General features: G+C 48.9%; 1 protein-coding gene across 2 annotated transcripts in view; it reads right to left on the reverse strand.

The window, feature by feature from the left end:
- Window positions 1–12,784, reverse strand: part of ndufv3 (NADH:ubiquinone oxidoreductase subunit V3) — a 28,172-nt gene extending 15,388 nt beyond the window's left edge. The window contains exon 1 of one of the 2 annotated variants that reach the window (XR_011948577.1): window positions 11,950–12,784. Coding sequence is in view for 1 of the 2 variants with exons in the window: in XM_072513046.1 (XP_072369147.1) it covers window positions 11,950–12,118 (169 nt within the window). In the remaining variant the exon portion in view is untranslated. The remainder of the gene's footprint in view (window positions 1–11,949) is intronic. The other variant, XM_072513046.1, reaches the window with a different exon arrangement.
- Window positions 12,785–12,790: the final 6 nt, after the last annotated feature.

Raw genomic sequence — 12,790 nt, forward strand, 5'->3', positions numbered from 1 at the left:
ACACACAAAGACATAGACAGATAGTGTTACGGAAGAGAGATGTCAGGAAAATGGTCCAGAAATGGGATTGAAGATGGAGCAGCCAATTTAGGGGTTAAACAGACCGAGAGAAAAACTGTGAGCATACAGTCAGAGGGATATGCCCACACCTGCTTGTGTTACATTATCCCATTCAAAGGGGCGGTATGGCAGCACAGTGGTTAGCACAGTGGCTTCACAACACCAGGGACCCCAGTTCGATTCCTGGTTTGGTCACTGTCTGTGCGGAGTCTGCACGTTCTCCCCGTGTCTGCGTGGGTTTCCTCCGGGTGCTCCGGTTTCCTCCCACAAGTCCCGAAAGACGTGCTGTTGGTGAATTGGACATTCTGAATTCTCCCTCTGTGTAGCCGAACAGCCGCCGGAATGTGGCGACTAGGGGATTTTCACAGTAACGCCATTGCAGTGTTAATGATAGCCTACTTGTGACAATAATAAAGATTATTAAACTTGTTAGTGAGAATGCACAGGATGTGCTTTTTCAGCCAAGGTGATTCACTTGAAATCCATTGTCCTTTGGGACACTCCTGTCTGATCAGCTATTAGGCCGTTACAGGGTCTGATGGCCTTTTTGGCTGTCAATGGGAGGTTAGTTGTATATAAATAGCATGGCTCTGTCCTTTTGTATAAATGGGAGTGGGTAATCAAACAGCCAAGATAACGCTGGTAGGTCCAAGCCTGGAAACCCCAGAAGAGAGTCTTTGTTTGAGGGACAGGGCAGAGCTCAGAATTCCAGGAGTATTTCCTGATGGTGTGATAACCTGATCATAAAGCCACAGGCTGAGACAGGAGGACGAGAACTTGAGGAGGGCCGATAGGGAGGCTGAGGTTGAATTGTCAGGAACCATGTTTGATCAGATGTGAGGTAAAGAGCCAGAGCAGGTGGCGGATGAAGCAAATGTCTTTAGTTGAAGCAAATTGGTTAGAATCATCGAAAAAAATCATAGAAAAGTTAGAGCACATTCAGCCCACCTTGTCCGTGCCACCCAGAGGACACCCAGGTTCCCTTTCTAACCTCACCTTCCTGCACCCGGTCCAGGCTTGTTAGGAATGGGTTAAGAGACATTCCAATTAGATGCCTCATTCACGTTAAGTATGCAATAATTGACACTGATATGTAAAGGGGTTGCAGGTGGCACTTGTTGGGTGTGGTGTGGTGAGAGTTTCAACAGCAGACACAAGCTAACATAGTTTAGAGACGTGGAATGAGAGCTGTATGTTCATTTGAAGTGATGTTTAATGGGAACTCGTGTGTTAAGGTTAAGAAACCACCTGTAATCTGTTGTTGTTAGGATTGACGTTTAAAAGTATAAATACTGTTTCTTTTTGTTTTAGTGTTTAAGAAAAACAAAGACACACACAAACAAATGCACTAACACAGACAAAGTCACAGGCACATACACAAAGACACAGACAGACATACGCACACAAAGACAAAGGGACTACAAAGACACAAACAAAGATGGACACAAAGACACTAACATACAGACAAAAAACACACACACTGGCACAGACAGACAAACCCACAAGGGCACACACGTGCTCGCGAGGCTAGCAACAGGGCTATAGTGCAGTTGAACACGTGGCTAAAGAACTGGTGCAGGAGAGAGGGCTTCAGTTTTTTTGAGCAATGGGATGTCCTCCAGGGAATGTGGGGCCTGTACAAGAAGGACGTGTTACACCTCAACTGGAGGGGCACCAATATCCTGCTAGTATGGTTCACATGGGTTTAAACTAATATGGCAGGGGGTGGAAATCAGAACAGTAAGCCAGTAAGTGTAGAGATCGGGGATGAGCATGGTACCAGGGTCAGGCTGTCTAAGAGGAAGGGTAGGCTGGGTGAGGTCGAACTCAGTGGGCCTGGAGGTCTGGAGTGTATCTGCTTCAATACACGGAGTATAATAGGCAAGACAGATGAACTTTGAGCCTTGATTCACGCGCGGAACTTGTATGTGGTTTCTGTAATGGAGACTTGATTAAAAAAGGGACTGGACTGGCAGCTAAATACTCCGGAATATCGATGTTTTAGGCGAAACAGAGGGGAAGGTAAGAGATGTGGGGGAGTTGCAATACTGGTTGGAGAGCATATTACAGCTGTACAGAGGGAGGACACCAGGGAAGAATCAATTAGCGAGGCTTTGTGGCTATAACTCAGAAGCAGGAAGGGGGCTGTCACGATGATGGGGGTGTACGACAGGCCTCCCAACAGCCCACGGGAAGTTTAAGAACAGATATGTAAGCAGATTGTGGATAGATGTAGAAATAATAGGGTTGTTGTAGTGGGAGACTTTAATTTTCCTCATATTGACTGGAAATCCCTTGGGGCTAGGGGATGGTGAGGAATTTGTTAAGTGTGTCCAGGAAGGTTTTTTGGAACAACATGTGGAGTCCGACTAGAGAGGGGGCTATACTGGACCTTGTGCCAGGGAACGAGCCCTGGTCATCAAAGTTGCAGTGGGAGAACATGTGGTGGACAGTGACCACAATTCTGTAAGCTTTCGGATACTAGTGGAACAGGACGAGTGTTGTCCTGGGGTTAAGGTGCTAAATTGGGGGAAGGCTCACTACAACCAGATTAGGCAGGATTTGGAGGCTGTTGTTTGGGAGAGGCTGTTTGAGGGTAAATCCACATTGGGCATGTGGGAGTCTTTTAAGAAGCAGTTGGTGGGAATGCAGGGCAGGCACGTGCCGGTAAAAACAGGAAAAGCGGGATTCAGGAACCGTGGATGACCAGGGAAAATTGTGAGTCGAGTCAAAAAGAAAAAGGATAAATACGTGAGGTCTAGGACCTCTGCTGTTTGTAATATATCTCAATGACTTGGAAGAAAATGTAGCGGGTCTGATTAGCAAGTTTGTGGATGATACTAAGATTGCAGGAGTTGTGGATAGTGATGAAGATTGTCAGAGAATACAGCAGGATATAGAGAGGCTGCAAAATTAGGCAGAGAAATGCCAGATGGAATTTAACTGGACAAATGCGAGGTGATGCATTTTGATGGATCCAATTCAGGTGGAAGCTATAAAATAAATGGCAGCAGCATCAGGAGCAGAGAGACAGAGAGATCTGGGTGTGCAGGTCCACAGATCCTTAAAAGTGGCAGCACAGGTGGAAATGGTGGTAGAGAAAGCATATGGCATACGTGCCTTCATTGGACGGGATATCGAGTATAAAAGCTCACAAATTCTGTTAGTTACATAGAACGTTGGTTAGGCCACATTTGGAATACTGTGTCCAATTCTGGTCACCGCACTACCAGAAGGACGTGGAGGCTTTGGAGAGAGTGCAGAAAAGGTTTACCAGGATGTTGCCTGGTATGGAGGGTATTAGCTATGAGGAGAGATTGAATAAACTGGGATTGTTCTCCCGAGAGAGACGGAGGCTGAGGAGCGACCTGATAGAAGTTTATGAAATTATGAGGGGTATAGATAGGGTGAACAGTTGGAAGCTTTTTCCCAGGGTGGAAATGACAATGACAAGGGGGCACAAGTTCAAGGGGAGGGGGGACAGGTTCAGTGGAGATGTGCGGGGTAAGTTTTTTACACAGAGGTTGTGGTGGCCTGGAATGCACGGCCCAGTGAGGTGGTTGAGGCAGATACGTTAGCGACCTTTAAAACTTATCTGGTTAGACACATGAACAGACGGGGTACAGAAGGATACAGGCAGTTGGTCTAGATTGGACACCTGATTGGTGCAGGCTTGGAGGGTCAAAGGGCCTGTTCCTATGCTGTACTGTACTGTACTTTGTTCATACACACAGACACAAACACACACACAAAGACACACACACACACACAGAAAGACAGTCAGACACACACACACACACACACACACGAATGTTTTAGCCTTTGCCTCGTTGATTGCTTGCAGGGGGTACTATTAGGTGGAGGTCAGCTTTTCCACACAGTTCCTCGGCATGACTCTGGGATCTAACGGGGAGTTCTTTTTAAAAAAAAAAATAAGACAGCACCTCTAGGGTTGTAATCTCGGGATTACTTCCTGTGCCACGTGCCAGTGAGGCTAGAAATAGGAAGATAGAGCAGATAAACACGTGGCTAAACAGCTGGTGTAGGAGGGAGGGTTTCCGTTATCTGGACCACTGGGAGCTCTTCCGGGGCAGGTGTGACCTGTATAAGATGGACGGGTTGCATCTAAACTGTAGAGGCATAAATATCCTTGCCGCGAGGTTTGCTAGTGTCACACGGGAGGGTTTAAACTAGTATGGCAGGGGGGTGGGCACGGGAGCAATAGGTCAGAAGGTGAGAGCATTGAGGGAGAACTAGGGAATAGGGACAGTGGGGCTCTGAGGCAGAGCAGACAGGGTGAAGTTGCTGTACACAGCGGATCTGGTGGCCTGAAGTGCATATGTTTTAATGCAAGAAGTATTACGGGTAAGGCAGAGGAACTTAGAGCTTGGATTAGTACTTGGAACTATGATGTTGTTGCCATTACAGAGACCTGGTTGAGGGAAGGGCAGGATTGGCAGCTAAACGTTCCAGGATTTAGATGTTTCAGGCGGGATAGAGAGGGATGTAAAAGGAGTTGCGCTACTGGTTAGGGAGAATATCACAGCTGTACTACGGGAGGGCAGTGAGGCTATATGGGTAGAGATCAGGAATAAGAAGGGTGCAGTAGGCAGATCCAGTGGAGGGGATGGTGGACATCATGCGGATCCTAAGGGAGTTTGGGGACTTCTCGGGCTATAAGCTCAATGTAGGGAAAAGTGAGCTCTTTGTGGTGCATCCAGGCGACCAGGGAAGAGGGATAGACGACCTACCGTTGTTGAGGAGGGCGGAAAGGAGCTTTCGGTACTTGGGGATCCAGGTAGCAAGGAGCTGGGGGGCCCTGCACAAACTTAATTTGACGCGGCTGGTGGAGCAGATGGAGGAGGACTTCAAAAGATGGGATGCGTTGCCACTCTCGCTAGCGGGCAGGGTACAGTCGATTAAAATGATGGTCCTCCCGAGGTTTCTGTTTGTGTTCCAGTGCCTTCCCATTATGATTACCAAGGCCTTTTTTAAGCGGGTAGGGAGGAGCATCATGGGTTTTGTGTGGGCATACAAGACCCCGAGAGTAAGGAGGGGGTTTCTGGAGCGTAGTAGGGGCAGGGAGGGCTGGCGTTGCCGAATCTGGGTGACTATTATTGGGCAGGCAACGTGGCGATGATCCGTAAGTGGGTAATGGAGGGAGAGGGGGCGGCATGGAAGAGGTTGGAGGTGGCGTCCTGCAAAGGAACGAGCCTGAGGGCGCTGGTGACGGCACCGCTGCCGCTCTCGCCGACAAGGTCCGGTAGTGGCGGCAACGCTAAAGATCTGGGGGCAGTGGAGACGACATAGGGGTGAGATGGGAGCCTCGGTGTGGTCCCCGATCCGGGAGAACCATCGGTTCGTCCCAGGGAGGGTGGATGGGGGGTTTCGGAGCTGGCATCGGGCAGGGATCAGAAGAATGGGGGACCCGTTTATAGGCGGGACGTTTGCAAGCCTAGGGGCGCTGGAGGAGAGGTTTGGGCTGCCCCCCGGGAAACGCTTTCAGGTACATGCAAGTGAGGGCGTTTGTGAGGCGGCAGGTGAGGGAATTCCCGTCGCTCCCGGCACAGCGGATTCAGGACAGGGTGATTTTGGGTGTATGGGTCGGAGAGGGCAAGGTTTCGGCGATATATCAGGAGATGAAAAGAAGAGGGGAGGCTTTGGTAGAGGAGCTGAAGGGCAAGTGGGAGGAGGAGTTGGGGGAGGAGATTGAAGAGGGTCTGTGGCGGATGACCTGAGTAGGGTCAATTCCTCTTCCTCGTGTGCCAGGCTCAGCCTGATACAGTTTAAGGTTGTTCACAGAGCGCATATGACGGGGGCGAGGCTGAGTAGGTTCTTTGGGGTGGAGGATAGATGTGGGAGGTGCTCGGGAAGCCCGGCGAACCACGTCCACATGTTTTGGTCGTGCCCGGCCCTGGATGGGTTCTGGAGGGATTTCGCAAGAGGACTATGTCCAATGATCGGGGGTTGGATAGGGTGGACAGTGAGAGCCTTCTCCCGCGGATGGATATGGCTGGCACGAGGGGACATAACTTTAAACTGAGGGGTAATAGATATAGGACAGAGGTCAGAGGTAGGTTCTTTACGCAAAGAGTAGTGAGGCCGTGGAATGCCCTACCTGCTACAGTAGTGAACTCGCCAACATTGAGGGCATTTAAAAGTTTATTGGATAAACATATGGATGATAATGGCATAGTGTAGGTTAGATGGCTTTTGTTTCGGTGCAACATCGTGGGCCGAAGGGCCTGTACTGCGCTGTATTGTTCTATGTTCTATGTGGTGAAAGTCCGGGTCAAACCAAGTTGGGGGCTGGCATTATTTGGGGTGGCGGACGAGCCGGGAGTGCAGGAGGCGAAAGAGGCCGGTATCCTGGCCTTTGCATCCCTGGTAGCCCGGCGGACGATCTTGCTATTATGGAAGGACACGAAGCCCCCCAGCGTGGAAGCCTGGATAAATGACAAGCCAGGGTTCATTAAGCTGGAGAGGATAAAGTTTGCCTTGAGAGGGTCTGTGCAGGGGTTCTTCAGGCGGTGACAACCGTTCCTAGACTATCTCGCGGAGCACTAGAAGGGGCTCGGTCAGCAGCAGCAACCCAGGGAGGGAGGAAGGGGGGGTGGGGGGGGGAGTTTCTTTCAGGGGGGGGGGATATTTGGGCGGGTGGGGGAGGGGGTTTTCCCCAGGTGGTATTTGTAAAAGCATACGGGAGGGTTAATATGTGTGGGAAAAACCCATTGTATAAGTTCTGTATTATGTTTGATTGATATGTTTATGTTCTGTTCTGCTCTTTTTTTCTTTTTCTTTTTTGTTACGGGGGGGGGGGGGGTTTAACAGGTTGAATATTTTTGTTGGAAAAACTTTGAATAAACATATTATTTTAAAAAAAAAGGGTGCAGTCACAATGTTGGGGGTTTACTACAGGCCTCCCAACAGCCAGCGGGAGATAGAGGAGCAGATAGGTAGACAGATTTTGGAAAAGAGTAAAAACAACAGGGTTGTGGTGATGGGAGACTTCAACTTTCCCAATATTGACTGGGACTCACTTACTGCCAGGGGCTTAGACGGGGCGGAGTTTGTAAGGAGCATCCAGGAGGGCTTCTTAAAACAATATGTAGACAGTCTAACTAGGGAAGGGGCGGTACTGGACCTGGTATTGGGGAATGAGTCCGGCCAGGTGGTAGAAGTTTTAGTAGGAGAGCATTTCGGGAACAGTGACCACAATTCAGTAAGTTTTAAAGTGCTGGTGGACAAGGATAAGAGTGGTCCTAGGGTGAATGTGCTAAATTGGGGGAAGGCTAATTATAACATTAGGCGGGAACTGAAGAACATAGATTGGGGGTGGATGTTTGAGGGTAAATCAATATCTGACATGTGGGAGGCTTTCAAGTGTCAGTTGAAAGGAATACAGGACCGGCATGTTCCTGTGAGGAAGAAGGATAAATACAGCAATTTTCGGGAACGATGGATAACGAGAGATATTGTAAGCCTCGTCAAAAAGAAAAAGGAGGCATTTGTCAGGGCTAAAAGGCTGGCAACAGACGAAGCCTGTGTGGAATATAAGGAAAGTAGGAAGGAACTTAAGCAAGGAGTCAGGTGGGCTAGAAGGGGTCACGAAAAGTCATTGGTAAATGGGGTTAAGGAAAATCCCGAGGCTTTTTACACGTACATAAAAAGCAAGAGGGTAGCCAGGGAAAGGGTTGGCCCACTGAAGGATAGGCAAGGGAATCTATGTGTGGAGCCAGAGGAAATTGGCGAGGTACTAAATGAATACTTTGCATCGGTATTCACCAAAGAGAAGGAATTGGTAGATGTTGAGTCTGGAGAAGGGTGTGTAGATAGCCTGGGCCACATTGAGATCCAAAAAGACGAGGTGTTGGGCGTCTTGAAAAATATTAAGGTAGCTAAGTCCCCAGGGCCTGATGGGATCTACCCCAGAATACTGAAGGAGGCTGGAGAGGAAATTGCTGAGGCCTTGCAGAAATCTTTGGATCCTCACTGTCTTCAGGTGATGTCCCGGAGGACTGGAGAATAGCCAATGTTGTTCCTCTGTTTAAGAAGGGTAGCAAGGATAATCCAGGGAACTACAGGCCGGTGAGCCTTACGTCAGTGGTAGGGAAATTACTGGAGAGAATTCTTCGAGACAGGATCTACTCTCATTTGGAAGCAAATGGACGTATTAGTGAGAGGCAGCATGGTTTTGCGAAGGAGGTTGTGTCTCACTAACTTGATAAGAGTTTTTCGAGTAGGTCACAAAGATGATTGATGCAGGTAGGGCAGTGGATGTTGTCTATATGGACTTCAGTAAGGCCTTTGACAAGGTCCCTCATGGTCGACTAATACAAAAGGTGAAGTCACACAGGATCAGGGGTGAGCTGGCAAGGTGGATACAGAACTGGCTAGGTCATAGAAGGCAGAGAGTAGCAATGGAAGGATGCTTTTCTAATTGGAGGGCTGTGACTAGTGGTGTTCCGCAGGGATCAGTGTTGGGACCTTTGCTGTTTGTAGTATATAAAAATGATTTGGAGGAAAATGTAACTGGTCTGATTAGTAAGTTTGCAGACGACAAAGGTTGGTGGAATTGCGGATAGCGATGAGGACTGTCAGAGGATACAGCAGGATTTAGATTGTTTGGAGGCTTGGGCAGAGAGATGGCAGATGGAGTTTAACCCGGACAAATGTGAGGTAATGCATTTTGGTAGGTCTAATGCAGGTAGGGAATATACAGTGAATGGTAGAACCCTCAAGAGTATTGAAAGTCAGAGAGATCTAGGTGTACAGGTCCCTGAAAGGGGCAACACAGGTGGAGAAGGTAGTCAAGAAGGCATACGGCATGCTTGCCTTCATTGGCCGGGGCAATTAGTATAAGAATTGGCAAGTCATGTTGCAGCTGTATAGAACCTTAGTTAGGCCACACTTGGAGTATAGTGTTCAATTCTGGTCGCCACACTACCAGAAGGATGTGGAGGCTTTAGAGAGGGTGCAGAAGAGATTTACCAGAATGTTGCCTGGTATGGAGGGCATTAGCTATGAGGAGCGGTTGAATAAACTCGGTTTGTTCTCACCGGAACGAAGGAGGTTGAGGGGCGACCTAATAGAGGTCTACAAAATTATGAGGGGCATAGACAGAGTGGATAGTCAGAGGCTTTTCCCCAGGGTAGAGGGGTCAATTACTAGGGGGCATAGGTTTAAGGTGCGAGGGGCAAGGTTTAGAGTAGATGTACGAGGCAAGTTTTTTTTACACAGAGGGTAGTGGGTGCCTGGAACTCGCTACCGGAGGAGGTGGTGGAAGCAGGGACGATAGTGACATTTAATGGGCATCTTGACAAATACGTGAATAGGATGGGAAGAGAGGGATACGGACCCAGGAAGTGTAGAAGATTGTAGTTTAGTCGGGCAGCATGGTCGGCACGGGCTTGGAGGGCCGAAGGGCCTGTTCCTGTGCTGTACATTTCTTTTTTCTTGTAAACATTTTATTGAGGTATTTTTTGGCGTTGTAACAGCAGCAATATAAACAATGTACATGAAAATATAAACAGTGCAAATACCGCCTCCCTCCCCCACAGGTCCCACCATTAATTAACCCCCTAATCTACGCTAACCTAGCCCCCCCCACCCTCCCCTCCGCTGACGATTAATTTTCCGCGAAGAAGTTGACGAACGGTTGCCACCTCCGGGTGAACCCTGACAGTGACCCCCTCAAGGTGAACTTGATTTTCTCCAAACAGAGAAAGCGAGCCATGTTCGATAGTCAGGTCTCCGACTTCGGGGCTTTGAGTCCCTCCAAGCTAATAGTATCCGTCTCCGGGCTACCAGGGAAGCAAAGGCCAGAACGTCTGCCTCTTTCTCCTCCTGGTTCCCGGGTCTTCCGACCCTCCGAAAATCGCCACCTCTGGACTCAGCCCCACCCTTGTTTTTGACACCGTGGACATGACGTCCGCAAATCCCTGCCAAAATCCCCTAAGCTTCGGACATGTCCAGAACATGTGGACATGGTTCGCCGGTCCTCCCACACATTTTCCGCACCTGTCTTCCACCCCAAAGTATCTGCTCATCCGGGCCACTGGCATGTCTTAAATTGTATCAGGCTGAGCCTGGCACATGTTGCGGACATGTTGACTCTACTCAACGCGTCCGCCCATAGACCATCCTCTATCTCTCCTCCCAGCTCCTCCTCCCACTTGCGCTTCAGCTCCTCGGTCTGCGTCTCCTCTGATCACATAAGTTCCTTATAAATGTCCGACACGCTCCCTTCTCCTACCCACCCTCTGGAAACTATCCTGTCCCGAACCCCCTCAGCGGTAGGAGCGGGAAGGTTGCTACCTGTCTACGCAGAAAGTCCCGCACCTGCAGATACCTGAATTTGTTTCCCCCGCCAATGCAAACTTCTTCTACTCTCATACTCGGAAAGCTCCCCTCTATAAACAAGTCCCCCCATCCTCTCAATCCCCGCTCTCTGCCAAATTCGGAACCTCCCATCCATACTCCCCGGGGCAAACCGGTGATTATCGCAGATTGGGGCCAAACTGATGCTCCCTCTGCTCCCACATATCTCCTCCATTGCCCCCAGACACTCATGGCCGCCATGGGGCTGGTGGAGTACCCGCGCCGGCGGGAACGGCAGAGGCGCAGTTACCAGCGCCCCCAAACTTGTGCCCTTGCATGACGCCACCTCCACGCGCACCCACGCCGACCCCTCCCCAGCCACTTCCTAATCATGGCTATGTTAGCCTCCCAGTAAAAATTGTTAAAGTTCGGCAGCGCCAGCCCGTCCTCTCCCCGACTCCGCTCAAGCATTACCCTCCTCACTGGTGGGGACTTGCCGCGCCCCCCCCCCCCCCCCCATACGAAGCCCGCTATAACTTTATTGACCCGCTTAAAAAAGGACCGCGGAATAAAGATGGGGAGACATTGAAATACAAACAGGAATCTCGGGAGGACCGTCATTTTCACCGTTTTTACTCTGCCAGCTCGAGACAACGGGAGCGCATCCCATCTCCGGAAATCCTCCTTCATCTGATCCACCAACCGGGCCAAGTTCAGTTTATGTAGCCGGTCCCAATCCCTCGCCACTTGGATACCCAGGTACCTGAAACTGTCCCCTACCACTCTGAACGGCAGCTCCCCCAGTCGCCTCTCCTGACCCCTCGCCTGGACCACAAACATCTCGCTCTTCCCCATATTAAGCTTATACCCTGAGAACCGGCCAAATTCCCGATTTCTTCCATCCCCTCAATTGGATCCGAAACATACAGGAGCAGGTCATCCGCATAAAGCGAGACTCGGGGATCTGATGGAGTTCTTAAGGTGGAATTTGCCCTTAGGGGAGCAAATGAGGGATTCCACAACAGATGGGGTTTGTTAATTTTGCATTTTGGAGAGCTAGTTACTGTCAACTATTCGGGGTGGGGGGTGGTGCAGGATCCATTGGATTTGGGGTGTAATGTTTTTGTTTTGTAAAATGTAAAAATTTGAATTAAAATATTTTTCAAAAAAAAGTATAGTATTTGACCAGTGTATGGACTTTGCTTAATTGAACTTTTAGAAGTAGACGGGAAAATGAACACAAAGACCTTTCTGTATATTTTTAAGAACTATTTAACTGTTAAGTGAAAAGCTGTTTTTTCCTGTATGTTAATGGGTTAATCCTGTGTTAATCAGAAAGTTTGTTTTAATATGAAAGATCCCTCGTTGTCAGTGGAATCACCCTGGAGGGGAATATCCTTTCCTTACAATATACAAATTGAAAAGTTGTTGATGTCCCGTTCGGTTTGCTAATATTAACTGGGGTCTGGTCCGGATACTGTAACAATACCAATCGCTTTCTCGCTGAACCAGGGAGTTAGATTGCCATAGGTGCCCAATGTGATTAGAAAGAGCATTCTTGACCCTTACCCTTGACTTTCTTCTTCTTCTGTGGGTCAGTTGCCTTGGTGGTAAGAGTCACTGCTTGAAACCCCGACCGCACCATTAGGACCTGAGATTCCAAAATAATAAAATATTTCCTTGATGTTAGAATACAGAATATATTGCTGAAAAGAGAATTATTGGCCGGGATTGTCATCCTTGAGGTGGGAAGGGAGAGTGAGGAAAATGACTGGATCAGCCCACCTCCCTTGGGAGAAAGAAAAAGGGATCTTTATTGCAGAGGGGTTGATGCAGACTGGAGTCAGGCTCAGATTGTGGTAATGTCACTGGACAAGTAATCCGCAGATCCAGGCCAATCCTCTGGGGACTGGGGTTCAAATCCCTCCACAGCAGCTGATGAAATTCAAATAATAAATCTGGAATATAAAGCTCATCTTAGTAACGATGACTGTAACACTACCACCTGTTATTATAAAACTCATCTGGCTTACTAATTAACTTGAAGGAAATCTGCAGTCTTTACCTGGTCTGGCCAACGTGTGACTGCAGACCCACAGCCATGTGATTGATGCTTAACTACCCTCTGAAATAGCCAAGTAAGCTACTCAATTCAAGGGCAATTAGGGCCAGCTATGCCCACATCCTGTGCAAGAATAAATAAGCTGACCCAGGAAGATGTTTGGAAGCAGCCACAGGGGCTGCGGGATACAGTGGAAGGCCCACCTTGATGCTGTGAGACGTTGTGCCAGCTAAAATGAAAACACTAAGGCCCTCCAGCTCGTCTTAAGTCTCCCAACACTCCAAATGCCCCATCCATGCAACTTAATGCCCCTCGAAACATCCACTTTGTTTCCCTACGCCCAGTTCT

This window comes from Scyliorhinus torazame, chromosome 8, assembly GCF_047496885.1.
Source record: "Scyliorhinus torazame isolate Kashiwa2021f chromosome 8, sScyTor2.1, whole genome shotgun sequence".
NCBI lineage: Eukaryota > Metazoa > Chordata > Chondrichthyes > Carcharhiniformes > Scyliorhinidae > Scyliorhinus > Scyliorhinus torazame.